The following is a 27,371-nucleotide window of genomic DNA, read 5'->3' on the forward strand; positions in this document are numbered from 1 at the left end:
ATGGGGTAGGATGGACATGTGATTTAGAAAAGGAAGAGTGAGAAAAAGCCTCTAATTTTCCTGGAGGTAACAGCTGTCTTATGGTGGGTCTGGCATGGAGCTTGGTAAAGCTCATGCCTGCAGGATATGCCCGGGAGGTGATATTCCTGGAAATAATGAACCTGCAGAAAATAATTGCTGACATGAACGTGGTCTTGGAAAGGTTGTAACAAGAAACATTGTTAGCAGAGAGCCAAGTCGTCATCCAGATTTGCTATAGGTGACCTTACTTACTAGCTTCTTTTGCTATGGCAAGCTACAGCAGTCATGATCATTGCTGAATTTCACCCAGCAAATTTTCTAGTGACAACAAATCTAATATTACAGGCTTCCTTCCTCCCCGTTCTTTCTCCAAGTACGGCAGTGGCAGCCAGCTGCACAGCACCGCAACCTGTCCCGATAACCAGTATCACATCACCAGCCACGAACACATCTGCACAATACACAATTACACTTTTCTTTTTCCAACTGATTAAACTGCAAAAGTAATGCTAAAAGAAGCAAACATCAGTCCTATGAAATCCCAGTGAAATCTCATGCAAACTTACCTAAGATCCCTCGCGTGTCCCTATGTCTAGAGGAATGTCTCCCAGTTTGAGACCTGTTTCAAGCTGAAAAGTTCAGCTTGAAAGTTATTGCTTTTATAGCCCTGTGAGTCAAGCACTGTGCAAGATAAGAAGCAATCAATCTATAAAACCAGCAATGGCTGCTGCTTCCCATCTGGCTATGACTCCTAATCCTCATGGAAGAACAGTCCCCAGGGTTTCCAAACTCTACTAGAAGAAGAATTTGAACACAGGATTATATTTTAAGTGTATTTTCATTTGTTAAAAATGTTATTGATTGAAAACCAGCTTTTTGCATCTGTTTTCCTTTTTGAGTCCCAGATGTGAGGAGGGGAAAGCAATTATGAGGCCTCTTAGATAATGTTGTTTATTTAATAAAGAATGGCCAAAGTCCTTTTTTACGTGGACGCAGAAGGATCCTGATGGCATGAGATAATGTTTCTGCATGGAGCTGTCAGCAAACAGCTGCTCAGGTGTTGGCAGGGACATACCGGAGAGTGATCCAAGCAGCACCATGTAGATTTTCTTCCCCACCTTTCCTGGTCAAAATGCTCACGTGTCTACTCCAAGCAGCAACAGGTAGCTCCACTGGGTGAAAGGTTGAAGTCAAGGACGTGATGGCCATGCTTGAGTACAGCCCCATGCCCGGCCTGCCACACAGACTGACCCAGAAGCACCAAGCAGTAGCACAAGATCTCTTGAGCTCTTCAGTTGGCTGCCCAACACCTGGGATGTGCAGTGATTTCCTTCTGGAACACCTTCTGCCTCCACTGGCCAATGCAGCAACTGAGGTGTTTCACCACGATCTGAGCTGGGCTTAAGGCTCCTCAAATATTTCTTTGGAAATCTTGAGGATGGTGAACAGGTTGCCAGACGAGGTGGGTATTAGTGCAGCTGCCTTCAGTTGCGTCATGGTTTAACCCCGGCCAGCAACCAAGCACCATGCGGCCGCTTGCTCACTCCCCCCACAGTGGGATAGGGGAGAGTATCAGCAGAGTAAAAGTGAGAAAACTTGTGGTTTGACTAAGGACACTTTAACAGATAAAGCAAAAGCCACACATGCAAGCGAAGCAAAACAAGGAATTCATCCAGCACTTCCCATGGGCAGGCAGGTGCTCAGTCATCCCCAGGAAAGCCGGGCTCCATCACACATAACCGTTACTTGGGAAGACAAGCACCATAACACCGAATGTATGTGTCCCCCTCCTTCTTCCCCCAGCTTTATATGCCGAGCGTGATGTCCCATGGTATGGAATATCCCTTTGGCCGGTTCAGGCCAGCTGTCCTGGCTGTGTCCCCTCCCCATTCCTTGTGCCCCTCCACCCTTCTCGCTGGCAGGGCCTGAGAAACGGAAAAGTCCTTGACTTGGTACAAACATTACCCAGCAACAACCAAACCCATCCGTGTGCCATCAACACCACTCACACCAAATCCAAAACACAGCACTGCACCAGCTAGTAAGAAGAAAATCAACTCTATGCCAGCTGAAAGCAGGGCAAATTGCTTCATGAAACCTCTGGTTCTTCTGGTAAAGTTAAAGCTGCCACCTCCAATCTAGGAGAGTTCATCCCGTTGGGTTCAACAGGAGCTTTGGTCATGGACATGCCTCTTGCCTGCTCACAGGAGCTGTCGGAGCTTGGGCTAGAGTGACACAAGGAAACACAGCTAAAGCCAGCTCTAAATATATCACTTAAGCTCAGGACCCCTTTCTGTGGGTACAGGTGAAACCTAAAATTGCAATGGGGAAGCAAGAGGAGGACAAAAGTGATGCCAAATGGACGTAAATCCAGAAGAGGAGGCCCATAAAGAGCTGCACAACAAAAACCTGCTGCAGTGCCAGCACTGGGCTACTCGGCGTCCCTTGGGGGCCTCAAGCACCTGTCCTTGCACATGTGCTAAATAGCCGGTTGGCGGAGATATTTTCCAGGACAGACACCAACAGCTCTGTGGGATGCAGCATTTGGGTACTTGCAGCTTATGGGGAGACAGCACGCTGTGGTGTGGAAATGCCATGGGTCCATAGTGTAGCTCAGAGCTGCGCCTGGTCATAGGACCAGACCTCTTTGTGGTGGTAAATGGTGACATTCCTACTGGACAACTTGGCTAGGAGCAGGCATGGAAAGTTTAGAAGGGCAGGTTGAACAGGGAGAAGGGCAAAGGTAGCAGAACTGGAATGATTCCAGTTTCTGAACTTGAGGGTCATGCGCAGATCACTGAGCGATAGCTGAACTGAAGGCATATTTACCGACCATTATTGAAATGTCATCCCGCGATGCGGTATGAGCAAGGACCCTCCTGCCCTTCTGGACAACCAAGTCCGGGCGTTTTTTTTCTGCTAATACTCGATTGATGTTCGGACATGGGAACACTCAAAAATTCCCCAGATCATGTGCCTTAAATCTATTCACAAATTAAATGCAAATGGATTAAAGCTTCACCACAAATGGAAAATGTTTTGGTGTCAATCATTAGAAGCAGCAGCAAAAGGCCAGACATGCATTCCCTGTCTCGTACATAAAGTTACTGCTTTCAAAGCTGAAGCATCCCCCTTACTGCCCCCATAGCCCGGCTGAGGTTTCCTACGAGTTAAAATGCAGAATGGCATCATGCAGAGGTCGTGTGACAAGGCATGGACAGGTCGCCCCTTCCATGGGATGGACAGGGGTAGAAGCGAACAGCCATGGAAAAGTGCCATTTTCACTTCCCTGAACAGCAGCACAAACTGAACGACACAGAGGGCATTGGAGCAAGTATCAAAACCTCTGCCAAAAAGGTAATTGTGGATTTAACAACAAAAAAGTAACCTGGGTGCCAGATGAAATGGAAATGTATGTTTCAACCACTGTGCCAAAACACAAGCAATGCATGGCAGTACACTGAAGGGCTAAAAAATAATAAATGCGAGTATCCCTCGCTGCTGGAAGGTAGAGCTGCATCTTCTAGCCAAGAGGGAGACATCAGTGCAGAGAAACAGATAACATCCTGAGCTCCTTGCCCACTCCACTTTCCTTTAAGCCTATAAAAGATTAAGTGGAAAAGAGAAAAAAAAAATCACCTTGGAAAGAGAGCCAAGGCTCGCTCACCCAGCAGCGGGCTGCCCGAGCCAAAGCACCCTGCTGGGCAGCAATAAACCCCCCTGTTCTGCACCCAGCTTCGCAGCACAGACTCATGCGCCCAATCTGCTCTGCCTGCAAGAAGCTGAGATGAACCAAAATTAACCCAGAACAAAGGGTTGCTCAAATAACTTATATCTTTTTGACAGGAAAAATGAAAATCTGTGGTTATGGCAACATCATGCTGTGACTGGGGTGTGTTGTGGCCACAGGCAACCAGCAGTGAAGCCCAAGCAGAAGCGATTATTAGCCAAGGTAGGGAGTACGTCGGCTAAAGGTCACCCAGAACGTCATAAATAGGTCCAAAGAAGAGAACCCTTCACCTCCGTGGCTGCTTTGCAAAGCCCAAGGAGGGAGATGCATTAAAGCATTACATGGGCACGAGTGGGGCTTGGATGAATTGCTTTGACCTTCCCAAGGGGTGAAGGTACTCTGCGCGAAAGCTCTTGCAGCAAGTTGTCCCCATTGTGTTAAAGGGGATGGGACCAACTCCAAGGTGGCTGGACCCCATGGCACTACCTAGAGGATTGTCCCAGTCATCAGAGAGGGGTGATCAAAGGAGAAATCCTTATTTTGACAGAGGTCTTCTGAGAGCAAAATCGGTTAAGAGATTTCTAAGTCTAAGCTGGCTGCACTTTGAGTGCTTAGGAGTGTAGGAGACATCACAAGAAACCCTTCAGCAGCCAACTTTGGCTTCAGCCTATCATCTCCTGGCTGAAGCACATTCCCCCAGGCTAACCCACTCCCCCTTTCCCCCTTTACCAACCTGCAACGAGACCACAAGGCGGCTGGATGCCTTTGGAAGCACTGGTTGCAAAAGGAACACTTCGGTGACATCACCTTCATTTGCACACAAAACAGCATTTATCGGAGCTGTTCCCGGGCTCTGGATCGATGTCTTGCTCAAACACACAGCAGCAGCCCCAAGGGCACAGCACTTACCTGTGATGCGGGGGGAGCAGGGGCCAAGCATCGCTCTCGGGGAAGAGCCAAGCAGCACATGCAAAGCAGGAGAGCTCCGGCACAAGGCTGGGAAAACCCTCTTACCCCCTGGGCCTGGAGACTGAAAAACAGCAATGCAGAACCGGGCAAATTCTTCCCAAGCTACCTCCCGCTGGCTTCTTCTGGGCAAAAATCGGGCAGAAAATGAACAAGGTAGGCTGCTCTGTGCCCACCCATGCCTACATGCAAACTGTGCCGGCAAAAGTAACGTCCAGGGCCAACATGCCGCTGCTGAAAACCATCTGCAGTCAAGCTGGGGGATACTGGCCTGCTCCCAAACCTCGCTAGAGATGTGGTTATTTATTTAAGAAAGGTTGCAGAATGGACGTGCAGAAGGTGTCACACCCAAACCCTGCTGCTCACCAGCATTCCCTGCCAAGCCGCAGACAACCAGTGGCAGAAATGACATTGAGATAATGCGCTGGAAAACCAGTATTAATTTTCTACAAGATGTGTATTCCTGCCAGGTTACAGAGAAGATGCATGGTGACAGCATGCTGCATAACACAAAGGGTTAACCCCTATTTTGGTCGCCTGGCTGTGGAAGGAGTCCTTATCAAATGGTCAAAAAGAAGCCATAAATCCTTCCTGCAAGTATTCGCTGCCAGCATCTACTGGATTGGATGGGAAAAGTTGGCAAAACAGGAACTCATGGTGGCTTGTCTTTGGGGAACACAGACACCCCGGCACCAGAAGGATAAAGCCATCAGGCAGTACACTGAGCTGCCCTCTGAATAAAAGCAGGCGGGGGGTGGGGGTGGGGGGGAGGCTGATGGGGGTTAATTGCTCTTTTCAGCATACAGAAAACCAAAGGGATCATTGCCCTTGCTCAGCTTGTGCTCCTCAAAAACCCTCCCATTCCTGTATTTTAAGGTCTTAAAACTTCCCCCACCTGGAAGGACTAAAAGCCTCATCGAGATGGAGCTCAGCAACACCAAAGTCCAGCCTCCTGGCAGAGAATTCTGTTTGTCCAGGACTCAAGACAATTGCCAGGTTCTTCTCCACCTTACGCTGTATTTCTCCAGCCTTTTCTGGTGGACACCCCTTTCAAATTTCAGCCTCCTGTAATCTGCACTGGACAACATGGTAAGGCTTACCCCACCGCACACAAACCAGGCTCCAGTCTACCCTCCTACAGATGCCCTCAAACCAAACAACTCCATGTCCAATTACAAGCCAAGAGAAGATGGTTTTACTGGCACAATGTGGGAAGAGCCATTAGCTCTGCTTGCTTTGATAAAGGCAGCACACCTCTGGATTTCAGCTCCTTTACTGACTTCTTGCTCCACACTGGCCCAAGCCTGATGGACATCAATGGTAAAGGTCCACGTGCACCCAAGCAGCATCAGCTTCCCTACCCAAGCTTCCCAAATGCACACGCACAATGCACCCATGCACCAGCGCCCCAGGGCAAGGGGACAGTGCACTTGGTGGTTCAGCCTCTAATTGGGACCAAGACTGCCCCAGGAAGTTTCCCCAAGGACCTCACCCCAGAAATACAAAGTTCAAAAGGCAAGCACGCCATGTACAAAGTCTCCAGAAGACCACCATCATCCCCTGGCTACACTTCTCCAGAGAGCAAGGGCCAAGAGTTGCTGTAGATGTACCATACCCAAGTGGTTCGGGGTATATGCAGCTGAAGTGCTCGACGGTGGGAAATTTGGGATCCCAAATCCTTAGCATATGCTAAACAATGAGTGGCTGCACTCCACGCACTGAGCCTAGCAGCGTTAGCATCATCACAAGCCATTACCCATCTTAAAAAGCTGGTGCTGCCGAGCAGATACTCACAGGGAAGGAGAACAAGGCAGCACAAGCGCCACAGTCCGGAGTTAACACTGATGCACAATTTTGTCCCGCACATATTCCCTGGGACCCCTCCTCCAGACTAGGCAGCACCCAGAGCAACGCCACACTGCTGAGCTCCATGTCCCTGCTTGCCCAGACTTAATTCTCAAGACAGCACGCTTTACCAAAGCACAGCTCTGCTGTGAAGAAAACGAAACCATTTTAGCAAGATCCATGCAGTAAGTCAAACACTACAATGCAGAATTCAGCAGATTCCATTTAATGTCATGTGCATATATCCATACATTTACTTATGTCAATGGTTTTGATGTGCGTGATGCCAGGTCTTGAAAAATCTACTCATTCATTTACATCTGGGAGCGTGAATTCTCTCGAACAATCATCTTGGGGTGGATTTGCTTTTTTTTAAACATCAGCTCTCAACCACACAGTTGCAAAGATAATACATGGATTGAAGGCAAAGCACGCAGAGCTGACCCTAAAATTCTCAGACAGCTCTGCAAGTGCTGTTGCAAAGGATTTTGCCAAAAAGCATGGGGCGTGAAGAGATGCCATCCCTCCCAGGGAGAAAAAGAACTGGTAAGAGATGGCTTAGTCTTGTCTAGCATCCCAAGCAACAGCAAGGCAAAGCAGCAGAAGTAACAACCAGCAATTCTTCAAGGAAGTTTTTGGCCAAGGCTGAGGAACAGGGCAGAGAAGGTAGAGATAAACCACACCACCCAGAAAAAAGAAGAAATAAATTACTTTCACCACCATGTACTCATAGAAATTTCACTCTTTTGTTTGGTTTTTTTTGTTTGTTTTTTGTTGTTGTTTAAGTGACAGGACTGATACAGCCCCGGGTCACAGATGGGCACCCTGCAATGAGCTCCGTCCCAGCAGTTTGGGGGTAGATTTTTCAAGCCCTGGTGATGGCTCCCAGGAAGGCTTCTCCCATCCACCCCTGTCTCCCACACTATCAGAATCTATTGCATAGCATTTATTTCAGATAAGGCACTGTTTTGCCCAACGTGAACAGCAATTCGAAATCAATGCAGTTTCCATACAGTCCAAATTTGATGGCCTACAGTGCAATAACACATAAAATTAAAGGCAAGGTTTGGAAGAATAAACCCAGCTTTAAATTTAAACTTAATATTAAAAAGATAAAGGAAACTACATTTTTCAAAAGCCTTTTTATTTTCCTTCACCATTGTTGTTTTACAATACAAATATCACCTTGTGAATACACAAAAACCCTACAGAAGATAACTCTGCTTCACGTAAAATACAGAATGGATATATATATATTTATATATATATTTTCTCTTCTTCATTCTTTAAAAAAACTATTTTGTTCTGCACATTGGCAAGTTTAGGATAGAGTACTTCCCCAAACATACAGTATGTATGGTAGGAGTGAAACTTATAATTAATTACATGCAGTTTCTGCACAAATATTTTAAAGAAATAGATTATTTTTGTTGTTTTTCAACAACATTTCAATACGGGATGGAGAAACCATTCGTAGTTCACTCAGTGATCATTTGTAAAATTCTTAAAAAACAGGATTTCATGGCTGTTTTTATTTTTAAAATACAGCTACCAAGTAGACAATAAAGTGATACCTTTTAGTTTGACCTGCCCACAATGTGTGAGCAAGATCGGACCCTTTATATTTGTGTTCTTTTCCCCCTACACATGGCAATTTCAACATTATAAGCAAATTTCCAGTTTAATTTAGCTATAAATGCAAAAATTAGTAATTATACAGTATATATAATTCTGCTTTCATGGAATACTTTATTTTAAATAAAAACATTTAAGACTGCCTACTGACCATACAATCAAGACAAGAAAGGCACTAGAAACATAGACAAATCTCTCTCTCCCAAGAAGCATTTTCTTTAAATTTTAACTCTCTATTCTCTGACATGTAAAAATCTTTTTAAATTTAATTTTCATACACATTTTGAAAAATAAAGTTAGGAAATACTTAGAAAATCACTTTACAACTTTCTTCTTTTTTCCTTTTTTTTTTTTTGCACTTTTTGACACAGTCACCGCAGATTCTACAAAAATCAAGATTACCAAACCTTCCTGTGTCTATCATCTTATTCGTAGCGTGACGCAACAGGTAGAAAGATTTCTCGATTTTACCCAAGGCAGGTATTTAGAAACCTTCATATAGTAATTTGCTAGAAAATGGCTTACAGCCCAATCTTTGGGGCAAGAGATATGAAAAGTATGTTTTCCCAAGAAAATAATATGCTTTATTCCCAGACGTGACTGGAAAGACCAGAACTTATGATATAAAAGCTTTCATTTATGCTGTCGCATCATATACAAAGGAACATGGTGATGGGTAAATGTAAATCCCAAATCTATTAACAAGAAATGTATAACAGTGCATGATAAGTTAGATTTTCTTTATTGTTGTCCAACGCAGATCCTTTGGAGAGAAAAAAAGATCACAGTGCTTACCAGGTAACTGAATAGATTAAGTCAAGGGAACTGTTTAAAGAAAGGGTTAGGGAGCGGTTGATTTTTTTATGGCATCTTCTCGTACAGAGTTCTTAGCACTTGGGACAGGTCCTTTCCCCCCCGTTTTGTCCGTCGACACGCTGTTATGTGTCATTCACCAGGCGGCTGTATTTCACCTGCCTGCCCCGGTGCAGCACTGGCCAGGGGCAGGGCCAGTGGTAGGAGCGAGGTACAATTCCTTGGACATTCTTTTCAAAGTACTGGAAGGGCTTGTACCACCAGACCCTTGCAAGGAGGTTAGTTTGGGAAGCTTCTTTTAGCACCTGCACAAAGATAATCAGAAGAAAGAGCATTACAAAAGAGCACAGCACTTACTCGCATGACTTCATCACACGTTGCTTGCTACCGTTCAGCAGTGGCATCTTGCCTACAGTTGCTTCCAAAAATCTCTCAATATCTAGAAACAACCGCCAAACAGATCTGCATGGACAGAGTCAAAAAGAGCCAAGCTATTTTTCCACAGTCTACCTGCACACACCAAATGCTGCTCCCAAGTGAGGTTCACCCTAGTTTCTAAGACCTCTGCTGTTCTATGGTCCCATAGGAGAAGAATGAATGGCCCAAGAGATAGTCTCTCCTCTCCTTTGGGAATGAAACACAACCAACCCAAAGCATGTAAGTAGCTCTGGAATTATATGTAGCTCAAGAATCACTTTGGAGCCTCGCTGCATGCTTACAGAGCAATGAGCAAGGCATGCCTCAACCCATCCAGAGGAGGTAATGAACCCTGCCCTGTCCTCCACATGCTCTTAACCTGCCCCCATCCGCCCGTTTGCTTCTCCTAGCCATGAGCAAGCCACAGCTGAGACACAAGGAGTGGGCAGGCACCAAGGAAGTTACTGAACTACCCTGTCGCACATTTTAGACACCAGAGCAGGGAAGCATTGTATCAGCCCACCAGAAAGTGCAAGCAACGGGGCTTGTATGCTAACCTTTCTTTCCATGTGGTAAACTCACACGTAAAATAAATCCACTATAGCCCTAAGTGGGCTTTTGCTTTTCATTTTAAGGCAGACACAAGCCACAGCCCTCGGCACATAGAGCAGCAGGAGGAAAGAGGAACTAGCACACAAATGTGCGCTCAGGTAAGGATCCAGGGACCAGCATTTCCCAACACCTCAGCAGTTTAGGGAAGCAATATTGTACCATCTTCTGAGTCACATCATTCAGCGGGGCAGGGACATTTCCACACAGTAAGGCAAAGGGCTTTTCTGAAGCAAGTCCTCATTAGTACTCAAGGCAACCCTGACTTCAGCAGCTTCCAGCCTGGAAGCATGGCCACTCAGCACCACCGTCCTGACAGAGCCCAGGAGCAAATTCAAAGTGTGGAAGTTGGTCTGGTGCTGTATGACAAGAGTTACTAAGTCTGGGCACAGATTGCTATCACAGTGGTTCGAAACAGACTGAACATCAAAGTGCATTCTTTGCAATTAGGCATTTGGTAGTAAGAACATACCACAGGGCTGGACTGTGGTGTATTGCTTCAAGCAGCAGCAAAACCACTGCAATAATATGGCACAGTAGCTGTAAGACCTTGATATAATCTAAAAATCTGTACCATCAGAATATTAACTGATGTCCTATCATCATCCTAGGTCTTTTCTTAAATGTAATTAACTGAAGTCATATGCTGATAAGCACAATCTCTTTCTCCATGTTGCACAGAAAATATGTGGACACCAATTTGCCGTTACAGACCTAAGAGTTAGTTTCTCCTAACTCATTAGGTCTTTCCCATGGATAACAACAGTCTTGTGCGTTTTCTCTCTCATTTCTCAGCACTGTAAGCTCATCACTTATTGATCTAGTTCACTGGCAGGAAAGTTAGAACAAGAATGACATGAGACCTCATTTAGACTGCTTCATTCAACCTTTGAATCATTTACGACTGCTCCCTGGTTGAGTATTACAAACCTTTGCTCTCTTCCACCAAGTACTGTGCCCCCAGCTAAGCAGCTCCTCGTTCTCAGCATTTCCCTCACGGCCCTATTTTTCATGCCTTCCCAGACACAGGCCTCAGGACAGGAGCAGCCTGTTCTCTGCTGCGCTATCCTCCAAACAGAAACTACTTCCCTTGGTCAGGGGAACTTAGCACCACTTGGAAACACTCTGAAAAAATGGTTCATTTTTAGTGAGGTCTCAATACTATTCTTCAACAGACCTGTCATCTAACTACACAGAATACAAGGAAAATGCAGCTGGCTTCAACAAAGAAAAAACCCAAGGCAAAAACCACCACCACATCCAAATGGTTTGCTCTGCTATGACAAAAATGGCCAACTGGCCAAAATTCAGAACAACTTCAAACATTTTTGCAGTCCAGATGCAAAATGAACCCAGCTGATGACGCCTCTTTCCATTCCGTAAACAGTGTCGGGGGGAAGAGACGGATGTTCCACAAGACACAGGCGAGTCCACTCCTACTCCTGCAGAAAGGCTCAAGGCCAAGTGTGGATATTCACCCACCACCACGTTACAGCAAGCAGAACCACACAGATCCAAAGACCGGGAGAAACTCACTTGCTGGTTGGCCATTGTGTGATACCACCAGAAAAGTCTTGTAGTGATGTAGTAAGCCACCACCACGTCCACAGTGTAGTGGTCATGAGCAAGGAGGATGCAGAACATCCCAACCATACTGAGTGCCCAGCAAAGCCAGTGATACCACCAGAGTCGCCGTGGGGAATCTGGAAAGAAGCAAAAGAAGTGATTATCTCAATGCATAGTGTTATCAGCATATGCAAGACTATTGCTGTCATTAGCAGAGGACGCGGACTGCAATCCTAAGCGGGTAGTGCAACGCCTGCATTAAGATTAAGAGCAGGAATGCTGAGATCACAAAATAAGTATCATTCTCTTAAGGTGTAACTTAAAATTGTACTCTGGGGTAGTAAGACCCTTGGAAAACAGAAAGGTTATGAAACCTTTGAGAAAGAGGCCCAATACATAACAATATATTATAACCTGGTCAGTAAAATTAACGGATTTGTTTTTCCAATATTGATTCTCAACAGATGGCAATTGATCCCTCTTGCCTTTCATAAAAGATAAATGCATACATTAAAGCCCGATTCTTGAAAAATGAGCAACCTTGCATTTAGCACGGCATTCATCTCTCTCTAAACTAGGAGACACATAGTTGCACCAGGCAGGGTGCAATGAAGGTTTCAATTACATTCTAAACAATTTTTTTTAATTAATAAAATGCTTAATTCAGATATCTAGATGGTAAAGTGTTTATTTTGTCTCCTCAATTTTCTTTTTCAGTAAGCCCTATTTCTTTGAAGTCCTATTATTTTTATTTAATTGGAAAAGCATGCATTTTTACTTTAATTTTATTTACTGATCAGCACAACTATAATTCTTCAATTATCAAGGATTTACACAACAGGAAATGCCACATGAACAGTAACAAACTTACACTCTTTGATAAATAAGTATGTAAGAGTTAATATGACTGTGTGACCGCTGTACAGATAGTCGCCGCACATGTTGTGGGATCCTGTGATGGACAATCCTCCGCCAGCAATCAGTTTCATTATCCTTCGCAGGTGAGATTCCCAGTCTCCAAAAAGCTGGTGGAAAAGCAAAACACAAAAGCACAGCAGAATATCAGTGCTAACCTTTCAGAGACTAAGGCAATGGCGTTAGCCAGCAACTTTGCCTTTCAGTTATTCTTTGTGCTTTGATACACAAGATCAATCAGTAAATCCACAGCTTCCCCCAAAAGCTAGCAGCACATTTCTAGAGGGAAAAAGACTGGAAATGAGACACGAGTTTATTTTTTTATTGATGCTTTGCATCTGTTACAGATAGTGTTCATGTGAGCACAGGCCATATGCACTTCCATCATTTGTCTAAAATATTACTTTATTTGAATTATTCAATGTCTGAAGAATCAAGGAAATTAGTACAATTTCCCTAGAAATACAGTATCCCAAAGGACTACTGTTTTTTACCCACACTCACAACATAAATTGAAAAGGCACAGAAAAAATTAAACAAATATTTGTGTATGTATATATGCGTGTAAAAAAACCTTTATACGGGGTCATTTCCAGTTACAATGAAAAACATGGCATCTTTTCAATATAATACCAAAGCAAAACAAGTAGGTGAGCAAAAATTGTTTTCTATGTTATTTCTAAGTACTTATGGCTGCTACCATGTAAAGGCATAGTCTTTCTCCCAGGTCTTGCTGGCAGCCTTTGCTAATGTTCATGGCTATACAGGAAAATTATTTTTAGCGAGAATCTTCAAGCAGGGGTTCAGGTCTCTTTTTATTCATTATATTATTGCACTGGGATATACAGCAGGTGTATATATGAACCACATGTATATATAGCGAAGTTCAGAATAATGACTCTTGGAAAACCTACAACTTCTGTAATACAGTCTCAAAAATCCAGCTTCACCAATAAAAAAGAATTAAAAATATTTTCAGCTATAGCTAGAATTTTGTCATGTTCTCTAAACATCTGTTTTTCCTTCTGTTCAAGAGGCAATGCACTCTAACATAAATCAAGCTTAATTTAATTCTTCTTGTTCATAACAGTGCAGGCCCTACAGATGCTAATGCAACAGTAAACAGAATGAACTGCTCAGACTGTATGTCCAGCTGCTGAATCCCTGACTCAACGAACAGAAGAGAGTATCTCACTCCAAACTCTAAGGCCTCCCGCCACCCTGCCTCGGAAAGTCTTCAAAATTGTTTCTTTCCACTTCACATTTCAAAAGAAATATATACCATGTTTGTCAGAGCAAGGTGCCAAACTTCTGCACTGGCTTTAACTTACACAACCCACGAGAGCAATGGGGACATTCCTCCACATTTTATGGATTTGATCTGAACCACCTCCAATCCATGATGCTGGCTCAGAGGGTATTTCTGAAAAAAACTTCTATCTACCTTAGGAAAGCCAAACCTGAAGCAAACCAAGTCCTGCTGGCGAGAATGCCCCTCTCCCTCCTGCCAGGTACCAAAGGGCAGCTGGTACTGTCCCAGGACTTTGCTTTTGCTGCTCCCAGGTCTAAAACGAGCTCAAATGTTAAAAAAAACCCAGAAAGAAAATGTATGCCATGGAAGAAGCAAAACCAGGACATACTGAGCACCTCCAGATCCAACGGGAAGCAGGAACTCAAAGGAGCAGGACTAACAGATCAGTGCACGCAACTACACATGTGCTGCATCCTTACCTCATTTTATGAAGTTTTTAAATCCGTAGTAACCATGTAACACTCAGAAGGAAACACAGATCCCTCTGGCTGGCCATTACCTGCATGCTTTTCTTTTATTTTAGAGCCTGGGCTTGCTTTAAGAATTGGAAATAATTATTAATTGCTGACAGATTTAAACAGGGTCTTTGCAGCAATTAAACATTTCCTGCTAACAGTTCGTTATAAAACATTGAAATGCTCCCCAAAGCCCACTCTTCACAATCATCTACAACTCAGTAAGGTGTTGAGAGGTTATTCTTTCCCCATCGGTATATTTATAGCTTTCAAGAAAGGTAATCCTTAGTCTTATTGGGGCAACAGAAGAGCACAACGTAGGTTTGTTTTCACTTGAGTAAAGAAACAGGCTTGCCAACACTGTAAATTTCCCAAAATGGCAGATTTACTCACTTCAGCCCATAAATACCTATGTTCTTTCTTTTTTAATTTCATAACAGCTGACTGATCAAATACAATGTTGACTCCCCTCCCACTTGCTTCTCTTTACAAAAGACCTTGGTCCCTCAAAAAGCCACACGTGTTTTGGCAAACGATGTGCCTTGTCAAACAAGGAGCATAGGACATTCATTGGCTTTATCTCCCTGAGGAACCAAAGCATTTCAGCTTTGTACATACCAGCAATCCTCACCAAAACATAATGGTTTTGTATGTAACAGCATATGCACCTAGTCAGCTCAGGATTTTACTACCTATAATCAGTGATTTTACTGCCGTCACCTAACACGGCTGTGCACACAAAGCCATTGTACTGTGTGAACAGTAGATATTTCACAGAAATTACTTTTTTTTCCCTTTTCTCCAGCTTAAATCAAGCTATAGCACAAACAACCCCAGGAGGGGCATGGAGATGAACCGCTATGGAGAAAGAGCACTTGTGTCTAATTCATGCACCTTGTTCCCTACTGCAGCAGTCCAGTCTGTATTTAACTGCATTTCTACCACAAATAGCACGCTGCAGTAAGGGCCACACTTACACCAGCGCTTGTGTGGTATGAGATGTATGCACAGCACCTGTCCCATGATGTGTCCCCCCTGACTACACGGGGCTTGCCTAAGCACCTGTCTCTCTCAGCAGCTTGGCTTCAGCCACAGCTTTTGCAAGCCCATTTTATTCCTTGACACAACCGTCAGGAGTCAGTGCTAGATGGGGGAGGAGGTGGCAAGTCCTTGTGCTAACACAACTGCAAAAATATATGCGGGGACAAACAGCTGCAAAGGGGAGAAGAGTTTCACCAGCCTTGGAAAAGTCTCTTTGGGCCATTTTCAAATATAAATCATACTTGGATTCGTATTTAACACGCTGAAGCATCTAGAAATAAATGAGTCACACGAGGAAACTCCTCAGGTTGCACACCTTTAACTGCATTGTCCTGCAGAGACAGGAAAATGCTGATCATGCAAATTAGTTGAAAATGCTACAGAAATTGCATAGGTTAGCACTTTGAAAAGGGTGGGAATGCCTGCACTGCCTCAAAGCAACCGTCAACACCTTCACTGAGAGGGAAAGGGATGATCTGCAGAAGAACGTTCCCATCATGCCAAACTGTTATTTTCAAACTAGTAACAATTATTGAGTAAGTACTGCTCAGTTTTGGTAACAGCAGGACAAGGGGAAAACATACAGATTAAAATATGGAAAGGCAGCCAGAAGTTTACCTTTGGAGAACACTTGAAATGCATGCCAGGTACTGGGAGTGTAGTCACATACATTGTAATACACCGATACAGGTATAGTGTGCCAACTATACAGAAAAATCTTCTGCTAATTATAGACCTAAGAGAAAAGAAAAAAAAAAAAAAAGGAAAAAAAAGGGAAAAAATAAGGAGGTCATTCAATGTAAACAAGATATACGAAGGTAAATAAACTACCGACTGTTCTTTTCTCTGTGCTTCTGAAACTTGCGACAGTATCAGCTTACACCTCAGAACATTGAATTACTTTACAAATACTCCCGTGCTTTACAGGTCAGAAACACAAAAGCAACTCAACTACTGTAGTCCATGAAGGTGATTACAGGAAATACAAGGATTAGAATACAAAAGCCTAGGCAGATATAGTGTTGAAGACATTAAAAGGGATTTCATGCCCCATACCTCTCCATTAGCATTGAGCGGTCACTAATTTTCTGCTCAAGGCAGGGGATAGTTACAGTATTTTCATTAAAGGATAAAATGCTCTAGGTTTATTTCAGGTGACATACACATTTAGTAATTACAAAGGGCTGCCTGAGAAGAAATAGCTTGTATGACCCCAAACAAGTGAGAACACATCTTTCCTGAGCAGTGTTAAACAGGAAGCAATTCACACCAGCAACAAAACCTCTGAAACCCAAATTTAGAGTTACGTTGGCGACAGGACGGTGTTTTCACAGGAAGCCACCTATCAAGGCAAGCAGCCGTAGCTGTGAAGAGATATATTCATTAAGGGCTGCCAGTGAGTCACCAACATACACAGAGAGGGCAGATGCAATTTTGGGGTACCGTGATGCAGTTCTGCAAAACCATTAAGAGCACACGGGGTAAAGAGCTGCAGCTTCGACTCAGGAGTGACAGCCCTATAATGGGCCTGTGAAGTTTCAGTGCTATGTACCAGCTAATAACATCATAAGGAAAGAGCTATGCCAATTAAACCCCTTCTGGCACATACATCAGGACAGGAGTAATCTCCATCTGAGCTTGCATAGAGTTCAGCAAAGAGAAAATGCTGTTGGTGTTACAAAAATCACGAGCAAATCCAGTTACAGCAGTTCGTGACCTCAACCACATCAACCCTTTGCATCCTGCCAGTTACAGACCCTGTTGGTTTAAGTTGATTTTAAATTGTTACTATTTACCATTATGATCATTTGGGAAATACAAGGGTTACAATACAAGCTGCAAGTTCTAGCATTCGTTTCCTGCTATTTTGAAGCATTCACTTTTTAAAAAACAGTATTTCTATCAAGCTGAGCTCTTTCAAAGATCAAAATTGGCCATCTTTTTTGTTTTTAATAGCTTTTGGCAGTTATTAAACTGTAGTGCTCCACTCTGAGGAGTATGAATTTGCAGTGCCAGATCAATAACAGCTTAAGTGTCAATTTATCAGAAAAGCCTCAACTATTACAGTGCACATGCATTTTGCACTTGAGTGCTCACTGCTATTGAAACACAGTATTTCATGTTTCTTCTTCCCTCTCCTGGTGTAAACACAGGCAAAACTGGGAGTTAAGAATCTGATATACTTTATTAATGTAGCTCCACGGACTGAAATTTAGGAGTGGAAGGCACCATGCCACTGGGGCAGTGATCTTCCTCTGGGTCTCATTATGGGGAATTTTTCTCTTGGAAGGATGATCCAATAAAGATCTCACTCTTGTGTCTGGCTTTTATAATCAGACACAAACTTGCGTTTCTTTATAACCCGGTATAAAGACAAACAGGGGGGTTGGGGATTAAAGACTGAGCAGTACTGTATTTTGAGAGACCAAAGAAGCAGCTGTGTTATACTGAGCAGTGAACTTTTTTTAAAAAATTAAAATTACCCACAAACTCACTTGGTTTAGCTGGATTTAGCATGTTTTTGCTAAGGAAAGTCTGAAAGTGCTCTGTACTGTAGTATTAAAAAAATACATAAAAAGCCTTGTATTTTCCTTTCTCAGAAGGATTTGTCTGTGTTGGCATGTATGACTACGAGTCAGCTGGTAAGTACAACTTCTAAGCTTATTACTGGCCAAGACAACTTTTATTACAACTATCCAGACCTCACCTAACACAGCTAGTGAACACGCTGGTTTTTCAATCCCATGAGCATGCAGCCTGAATCAAATGTCAAGCATGGCCAAAAACCAGCATTGTACTTCTTCCAAAACATCTGGGAATGCTTCCCAAAGAAGTTAATTCTGCCTCATCCGCTTGCCTGGACTCTTCAAGCTCCCTGCAGTGTCTTGGACAGCCTGGAATCCTCCGCCAAGACCTGCACACCCACCCTGTTCCTGCTTTCTGGTGAGAAACCAACCAACCCAATGCCTTATGGATGTTCGAAGGAAGTTGTCACTGACTTCCTTGCACCAAAACTAGTGCCTTGCCCCAAGTCAGCCAAAACCTTCAATTTCTACCTGAAGGTAAAATTATTTTTCAGGCAAGAAAGCAGTAACAGGGCCAAGTGAAACCCTGCACTGTGGTTAGCTGGACAGACACACCCAACATTCTCTTCCACTTTGGCCCCAACTTTGCAGTGCAACAAAGATGACACATGTATTCTATTCAACATCACCATGCCATCCCTGGACTGAACAAGGAAGACCTGAGTGATCGGTGTCACGAATGATACATCTCTGTCATCCTCCATTGCTCGCAAGAAGCCAGCTCAGCTTGAATGAAATCAGGTTATTGGCAAATAATGGATCTGGTAGGATAAGCAATAGGAATTCCACTGCTTGGCAAAGAAAAATGTTTCAGAAATTCTGAAAGTATGAAGTTGCCTCCTTCAGTCAGATGTTCAACCCAGCCACTGGCTCATGGGTAACAATCCTGCTGGTTCACCGGTGATCCTGAGCTTGCACCTGGAGACACGGTATCTCTATCATCTGAGCAGGCGAGGAACCAGGTCTCATCCTGCCCAGCAATTACCTGGCTTCACATCTTATCTTCAGACCTCAAATGGAATGTGAGAATGGCTATCCCTGACGCCATCAGAGGTCAGAGCAGTGAGGAAGGTCTAGCTGGCTTAATTCTGTCTCTTTATTTTTGAATTAAGTTTCAAAGGGAGGTGACAACCCGCATGGTTGTCAGCTCTTTTTATAGCACTTAGTGGTTCCTATCCACAGCCACAAGAATGAGGTCCTCCAGACAAAGCCGCCTCACTGGGCTCCTGTTCCTGTAAGCTCCTCTCCTGCTCCATTTTGCTGCTTACTGACTGCTTGGGCCTCTCAGACCTCAATACCTCTACTCATTGGCACAGAAGATGACTTTTGGTCTCCATTATATGACTAGTACCCACACTGACCAGGACCTATTCCAGGGCTGATACTGGTAATGGAAAGTTCTGTGCTTCCCTGATATCTTCCCCTAATACCAGAAAGAGCCTTTCTAAAGCAAGGAAAAACCAACAATCAAAGCAAATGGGGATGGTTGCGGGGGGAGACAGAATGAGGGGGAATCTTTGCATCTGCCAACACTACCAATATAGCTTGTCATAAGTTAACCTATGTCTCACTCCTTCAAAATCTCCAAGGACCTTATGGGTACTGCTGTTCTTAATCTAAAGCCTCTGCTCAGCTCCATCACAGGGTGTTTGATCCCTCATATTGCCCTATTAACCTGACACCCCATTCTTGAGAGGAATCTTGTGTCATGTTCTCCAAGTGCTTCCCTTGGTTTTGAACAACATTTATGCTCAGAGACCCCCAGAAAGTTAATGATCCCCCATGTTCACCACAGGCAGCTAGAGCAGTGGGGAGAGGAGCTGGAATGCAGTTGCTAGTGCTGCAGCTACCAACTTAAGAGTGATACTGAAGCTTACAGCCATAAACAAAACAAGAGGCCAAGCCAGGCTAAATCCTTCCTCCTGTACATACATGCATATTTTAAAAAAAATAAAAGGAAAAAAGAACGGAAAAAAGCAATTCCACAGTTTTTTTTTAGCAATCCTATAATAACAATAAATTAACCTTTCTAGAAACTTTCCTTTAAGGAACATCACCTCTGTAAAACTGTACAACAGTTTTAAAATTTCACCTGATAAAACACATTAAGTAGTATAAAGCAGAAGAAAAGATGAACAAACCATTATCTCAGTCTTGTGGATTACATAAACATTTGTCACATTCCAACAGAAATCCACAACTGTGTTGCACAAGGTTGCTAAGCTGCCCCAGTTTAGCAATTCTCTCATTCCAAGCTGCCTGTACCTTAAGAAGCTGGTGAACCACAAGCTTATGTTTAAGTTTTAATGTTTTTCTCCATTATAAGGGCAAGTGATCCATTGGCCTCTGGTTTTCTTTCTTTTAAAAAGGAAAATCTGTAATTCTAAGGTTATTACAAAGTCTCGTGAACTGAAGAATCCTGTATTTCCCATGGTGGGGCCCAAATTACATTCCTTCCTCAATTTCCTACATAGGAGTTAAAAAAAAAAAAAGTTCAGTGAACAGGTAGAGAACAAGCTGTTTTACTAGTAGAGCAGAGGAGTTTCTCTTTGGGCTGGGCAGCTCTGGGGACTTGCTTGTGCCTGGTTTTTGAAAGGAATGGTGATATGCCACCTCACACTGCTTAATGCCACTTGCCTTTGAATACTTCATTCACAGCTATGGCAGCACAAGGGTTTATATCAAGCTGCCTTACCACAACTGCCTAAGGTGTAGATTTATGGCAGTATAAATACCCTAAATTAAGATCCACACAGACTCTGTAGAGGGCAAACAGTAGGTTACTCCCACTGGCAGGCAAATTCACCCTTGCAATTCTGACCAGTATGAGCAAAGAAGCAGACAACCACTAAGACCTTGCAAATTCATTGCATATCTATGCTTTTGCGTATTTTATGATTACCTTTTGACATACTTTGTGTTTGACATTACCTGTTCCATCTAATGTTAAGCAGGAAACATACTTCAACAATTTTCCACACAGCACTGTTTAAGTGCATGGACTAAACCACTGCCTGTTGGTTTTGACAAAGAGTTATGATAATCTTAGCGTAGGTCTTTATATTTGGCAAACCACAGAGACACTACATCCATCTCAACTTGGTTTGCAGCTGTGTTCACAACAGTTGTGAGCTGTGCTTCCTCTAAATAGACAGAACAGTCAACTGAGTAAAGAACGTCATTACAACCAATTCACGGCTTTTCACACATGAGAAGGGTTGAAGTTAATCATGCAGGCAAAAAAGATCAGGGCTGTTTCTTAGTTTCTTAGGTAGCAGTTGGACTGAACTTCTCCCTTTTGCACAGGCAGCCCACACAAACAGCAGTTTGCCTATGGCATGATCTCTGTTTCAGTTTGGGAGACCAAAACCAGAAAGACAACAAGAAGCTTCATTTTATTTGGATGTAAACCAGTATCTGACCTCCAAGAGCTGTCAGAAGTATCCCCTCGCACTTGCTTTTCAAAAGGTTTTACTTACTTGTATTTTAAGAGCAGCCACTGAACAAGCCACAGTCCTACAAGGATCATGCCGTTGATTTCACAAATAGAAAAAGCCCATTGCACCCGATCAAAGCGATCAAAAAATGCATCTGGTAGGGGAGGCTGCACCTCCTTGGGAGGCACTCGTTCATGAACAACTGAGATAGTCACTGTGGTAAAGATGAAACAAGAAAGTGCATAAATAAAAGCCAGGAAAGTCTTGCCCCATTCCATAGGATACTGTGAGCGCTCTGGCTCTGGCATGGGGATCTTTATCATCTCCTTCTTATAGCCATTTGGCATCCCATTCAGCTTCATTTTACTGCCGAAGCCATTCTCACGCGTGGTGTTGCTCACACTGACACGGATGTGCCCATTGATATGCCCATTTTTGTGAGCCTCGATGTGGTGAGACATTTTTAAAGTTTCAATCATGTGCAATAGCCGCTGTCCGCTGTCAGAAGACACCCGGGAGAGAGGTGTCTTCTTAAAATCCTCCTCTGTGAGGTTGATCAAATCCTGCCCAGTGAAGCTCTTCAATGGCTCACAATACTCCGGCACAGCATTTTCTGTTAGCCAATTTGTCACCTCTTCAGGTGACCACAACACCACTTCTTTCATCTCGCCAGGCAGCCAGGGCACAGTCTAACATCAATTTTAAATGGGGCAGCAGTCACTGCAACTCCAGTGCGTCGGAAAGCTCCTCCTTGGCTTCATCTTGTCCGAGGAAGCAGTTTGGTGAGAGGCAAGTCCCTGTCTCTAACCATGCAATATGAGCATCCAGGCGCTGTGGCAAGCATAGGAAATGGTTCACTTCATATTCATGTTGTCATTCTTCTTCCTGAGGAGAAGAAAAACCCCAAATCAGTCATTAGGACAGCATTTACCCATTGTTTGCAATTCATGTTTAAATATAAATAAGATCGTTAGACTCTGGCATGGAAAAGACCAAGCACTGTCCTTTCTGAGCTTGCTATTGATTTCTCAAGAGCTTTAATAGTTTTGTACTATAAACACAACTTTGAAACTGTGGGAAGGATTAGGTTCTGCTCTGTATTTGTTAAATTTTCTATTACTGTGCAGCTCTGGTCCATAACCAGTACCCAAACTCCTCTTAAAATCATTGCACTAATGGATTTAAGAATCTACAATGCAAATGTTTAGCATTATTCATGTCAGAAACCTTTTCTCCCCCTTACAGACTAGTGCATTAATGCTATGTGTTACACCTAGTTATTGAATAGGAAGCCTGATTTTGGTTCTGCAAGGCAAAAATATCCACTGTACTACAAAGAATGCTTTTCTACAGGTCAGCAACACAAAGAAAACAACACAGATAAGCAAGTTTGTACTTTCTGGGCCGAAGCACCTGCAGGACAATCAATGCCCGAACAGGTTACCCTGAAAATAAACCAAAGCATTTAGATACGCAGGACTAGCAGATGTTTAGCAGCTCTTCAAAGTAAATTTTATCATTTCCGTGGTATAATGCTACAATTCAAATAAATGTTTGTCATCAGCTAAAAAAGGAACCAGTAGAAAATTTAAACAACAACAAAAAAGGAACTAGGTAGCCAACTTCTACACCTAATTAGTTACAAAAATAACTTTGAAAGCTTAGAAAAGCTGATCACTTCCAATACAAAAGTTACAGGAAAACAGATGTTACTTGCTGGAACCTCTGTGCATTTTTGAGACACAAGTGGCAAAATCCTTAGCAAGAAGCAGTGATCATGGGGCAGCGAACGCAACCACCAAATTCCCAGGTTTGAGAGGTTTGTTCAATGAACAAACAAACAATGGCCCTCCACAGAGCAAGGAGAGGAAAACAGTGAGAACCTCTGTCTCCAGCCTGCCATCCCATGGACCAAGTTCTTTTTGCAGAAGGCTGCAGCATTGTAAACACAAAGTGACCTAAGGAAAGTAACAGTATGGGGGAAAAAACACTTCATATTTTCAAAAGTCCTATCATGCCTTTATCAGCTTAAAGAATATTTTCAGCCTCTTACAAGCTGCCAGATATTTGTGTTTCCTCACAGGGAGCAATGTTGCCACTGAGGAAAATAATCTACACTACTGGCAAGACTTGGGTAGAAGTGGTACAAAACACATACAGAGTTACATTCCTATGCAAAACGAGACCATGTTGCACATAAATCTATTTTTTTGTCCTGTTACCTCCAAACTGACAAGAAACACAAGGTGCAGGTTTCAATCTGCTTCTCCATGGAATGAACCAGGTCTGATGACTGAGAAAACAAAGTTTTGGACAAAGGACTTGCACACAAAGTACTTTGTGTATGCCACCTCTCACTTGCTGGGCACACCATTGACACACACGTACTTAAATCCATGGAGCAAACAGGTGTGAATACTCCCCCTTGAAAATATCTGTGCTGTTTTAAAACAGCAGAAGAGAGGATACAGCTCTATTTACTTTTTTTTTTTTCCAGTGTATGTACTGAAGAAGGCTTTTAGTCACAGACTGCTTCATTATTCAAGTTGTGTTTAGCAAATCAGTATTTAGTTACACAGCTCTGAACATGGAAAAAAAGAAGGATGGATCGAATTATGCACGTTAATACACATTAGAAACTCCTACAAGACTTCGACCAAAGGAGAGCAGCTTGGCTCTCCACCACACTGGCCTCCACTGTACTCAATGCAGTCACATTATCACAGGACACCTGAAATCCTGGTCTGGCACCAGCTGCAGCACAAAGCTCCAAGCACAACCCCTGCATCCATACTCCATGCCAGGGAGAGTTGGTGTCACCAGCACTTAGGGGAAGGTATTTTGCCTCCAGCTCCCTGTTTGGCCTCAGTCTTTGCACTAAGAGCAATTTCAGCTTTGAGCTACGCACTTACTAATGCCTGCGGCTTGACTCACTCACTGCAGGCAAAGGAGATTGAAACACCATCACCTTTTTGATATCCACAATGTTTCAGACTCAAGGGATGCACCAGTAATTCACAACTCAAGGAAACAGTGTCTATGTGAAGGAAAACACAACACACATACTTGTCCTAGGGTTGAAACTTGGGCTGAAATCCATGAGGTGTAGCACCAGAAGCTGCACAGCATCAAATTCACAACGAATACTAATAGACCCCTCTATGGGCTTGCTGTTTCCAAGGGTAGTGCCTTACAATCCTGATAAAGCATAAATTATGTATTTTTTAACCTGGTTACAACACTTGGGCTCTTAGTCTGCAGCAGGACCTCATTTTCCCATGCCATTTAACAGCTACGCTGGCTGCCTCTCCAAGTTTTGCTTTACAGATTCAGCTAGGAATTGGGGTTGTCGGAGCACTCTGTGTACACCACGAGGTGGGACAATATTAGACTTTTTCAATTTTAGACACTGGGGCGACTGAATCACAGTTTCCCAAAACCACTCAGGAGAAAAGTGGACCTTTAACTATTATCCTCCCAACATACCAGTCTTTCTGTCCAGCCCCTGACAACATACTGCAAGCCTCCAGCATGCTTAAGGATTCCAGATCCCAAAGACAAAAGGGCTGCATCCATCACTCTTCAGGAGCCTGTAGCCAACCTTCAAATTACATCTCCTCACCTACCATCCACATACATCTCCTCCAGCCATGGCTAAGCTAGTCGGTTTTAAGATGAGCTCTGTGTGGAGCCTAAAAGAACAAAAATCTGTTGCCAGCTGTGAATATTACTCTGATACTGGTTACAAGCGCCATAATATGCTGGTGTAACCCCATGACACCTGGCCCTGCAGTGTTACAAGAAACAGAAGACGTGCGTCTTGCAGGGTTTGGCAATATTGCTAAAAACCACAATCAATTCAGAAACTTGCTCAGGCTTTAAACTAACCATCAGTAATGCTATTAAAGGTACCATACAGAAGAATAAAGATTGCTTGACTTCAATTTTTGTGTCTTTATGCCATATAAAATATATTTGCTAAGAGTCTTTGTTGGTTTTTAAAATGAGAAATCCCATCTTACACAAAGGCATACACTTTTACCCCATCTTGTCCTCTGCGCATGGATGGACAACGATAGCATGGGGTTCACCAAGGAACAAGCTACTGAGCAGACAGCTTCAGTCCTCATGGATGCAGTTTCTGGGAGCACGAGGACAGCACTGGCCAGGTGCAATCCCAGCCCACTGCTATCACACCACCAGCATGTAAATCACTACCAAGCACCTTTTGTAAAAGCAGAGTAACTGATACTCACAGGAGGAAAGATAATAGTCTGCCAAGGACACAGGCCATGGAGTCATTTTCCTTGAAAGCTTAAACGAGGAAAAACATCTGAAATGTCAAATGAGCACCTATCATTTAAACCTCCATTTCATAGGCTGTCTAGTGGGAGAGGAATAGGCAAAAAATCTTCTTTACTAACTGTGGTAAAAGTTTATCAAATTGATTACTGCCTATGAAAAAGCCTTTGTCTTTATTTAGAGATCACTTAATAGCAATCACTATTAACGAGATCGCTTTGGGAGCTCAAGGACAACCTTAACGAGCAGGTGGTGTTTGTCTAGAGCCCCCCTGAACAGGCAAGATGTGAGCAGGAACATCCAGACTGTAAGTGTCGTGTGCAGCTATGGCATGACAGTAACTCCACCACACTCGGGCATCTGGCCAACGTCCCTGGCGTGTATGAACCTTACAAATCACGAGAAGTGCACATCTGCACTTAGCCTAAACTTAATAGTTTGCATAAACTAGGTGTGTAAACTATTTTTGTTTTTCACGGAGCATAAAGGTGGGCAAGCTCCGGGACTGGGCCAGAAGCCTCACCTACGCGTGGACGCAACACACAGGAATTTTCCCAGTGACTGGGCGACTCCTGGTGCTGGCTGCAGCAGGGCTTCCCAGGCAAAGTGTGGGCCTGGATGATGCTAAGGTGGTAATTGGTGATATATCCTTTTCTTAGTCTCTATAACGCTTTGCAGTAATGATCCAATGCTTCACTCCTATTGCTTTTTTATCATATTGTGCATAATAACTAGTACTGTTTCCTTTTATCATATTGCATGCTATTTTTTCCTTTGTAGTGTAATATAATAAATTGAATTTGTTCTTATACTTGATTTGGAATTCATTTTTGCTTGACATCCAGTCAATCAGCAAAACACTGACACCTTCCAGCTTGTCACATTAAAAAGTACTTTGTTTTCTATTGTGCATTTGTGAAAGCTTGACTGGGAGAGGTTCAGAGAAACAATACGGGACTGACAGCCCTTGCAGGCCCCCTTGCTTCCACAAAAGGTCTTCTGTCCACAAAAACTGAAAACAGAAGGTGGGGATAGGCACCGGCTGCTGTTGGGCCACATCCACCAGCTTAGCCTACTGCCCCAGCAAGGCACAGGGACAGGCGCACACCCAAGCCTCCCTGGCTCCGATACAGCTTGTTAGCCTGGGTCAGGGAACTAGAAACACTCCCTCCATCCGCAGCAGATCTGCTTCATTAAGGAGCCTGTATGTGACAATGAATTATAAGTATCAATGCCATTATTACAGTAATACCAACTGCACTATGATAATAATGCTGTGTAAAACCAGTATCTCAAAACACCCAAATCACAAGACTGAGCAGGATGAAGTAACGTCACCAAGGGCTGCAGTCCCCACCTCCTCATGTTTACACAACCCTCTTCCCCTGTGCTCAGCAAACATTAAAGTGTTAACTCCAAACTTTCAGATCATTTTCCACTTGCCCAACAAAGTATTTCCCACCACCACTTCAATCTGCCCATATAAGGGTTGTAATACCATGACCACAGGCACCCCAGTAGGTTAAACAAGTATTTGAGAGCACACTACACAACCTTGCATATCAAAATTTGTTCTCTTTTGCATCGCTTTGCGGAGATGCAGTTGGGCATAAGGACCAAATGTGGGAGCATCCATCTCTTCAGTTAAAGGACAAGATAATCAGCGATAAAATCATCAGCTGGCTACACCTCCACACTTGACTTGGTGGCCAAGGTGCAGAA

At 43.5% G+C, this 27,371-nt stretch overlaps 1 protein-coding gene across 7 annotated transcripts in view; it reads right to left on the reverse strand.

Annotated features, from left to right (window-relative positions):
* Positions 1–6,772: 6,772 nt before the first annotated feature.
* The window catches only part of SGMS1 (sphingomyelin synthase 1), a 99,651-nt gene continuing 79,052 nt past the window's right edge, over positions 6,773–27,371 (reverse strand). For all 7 annotated transcript variants that reach the window (XM_055802802.1, XM_055802839.1, XM_055802819.1 and 4 more), the window contains 5 exons: positions 21,390–22,232; positions 15,944–16,061; positions 12,474–12,627; positions 11,573–11,739; positions 6,773–9,315 (listed from right to left, as the gene is read on the reverse strand). In XM_055802802.1, coding sequence (XP_055658777.1) covers positions 9,136–9,315; positions 11,573–11,739; positions 12,474–12,627; positions 15,944–16,061; positions 21,390–22,012 — 1,242 coding nt within the window. In that variant the 5' untranslated portion in view covers positions 22,013–22,232 and the 3' untranslated portion in view covers positions 6,773–9,135. The remainder of the gene's footprint in view (positions 9,316–11,572; positions 11,740–12,473; positions 12,628–15,943; positions 16,062–21,389; positions 22,233–27,371) is intronic.

This window comes from Falco peregrinus, chromosome 1 (assembly GCF_023634155.1).
Source record: "Falco peregrinus isolate bFalPer1 chromosome 1, bFalPer1.pri, whole genome shotgun sequence".
Classification (NCBI taxonomy): Eukaryota; Metazoa; Chordata; class Aves; order Falconiformes; family Falconidae; genus Falco; species Falco peregrinus.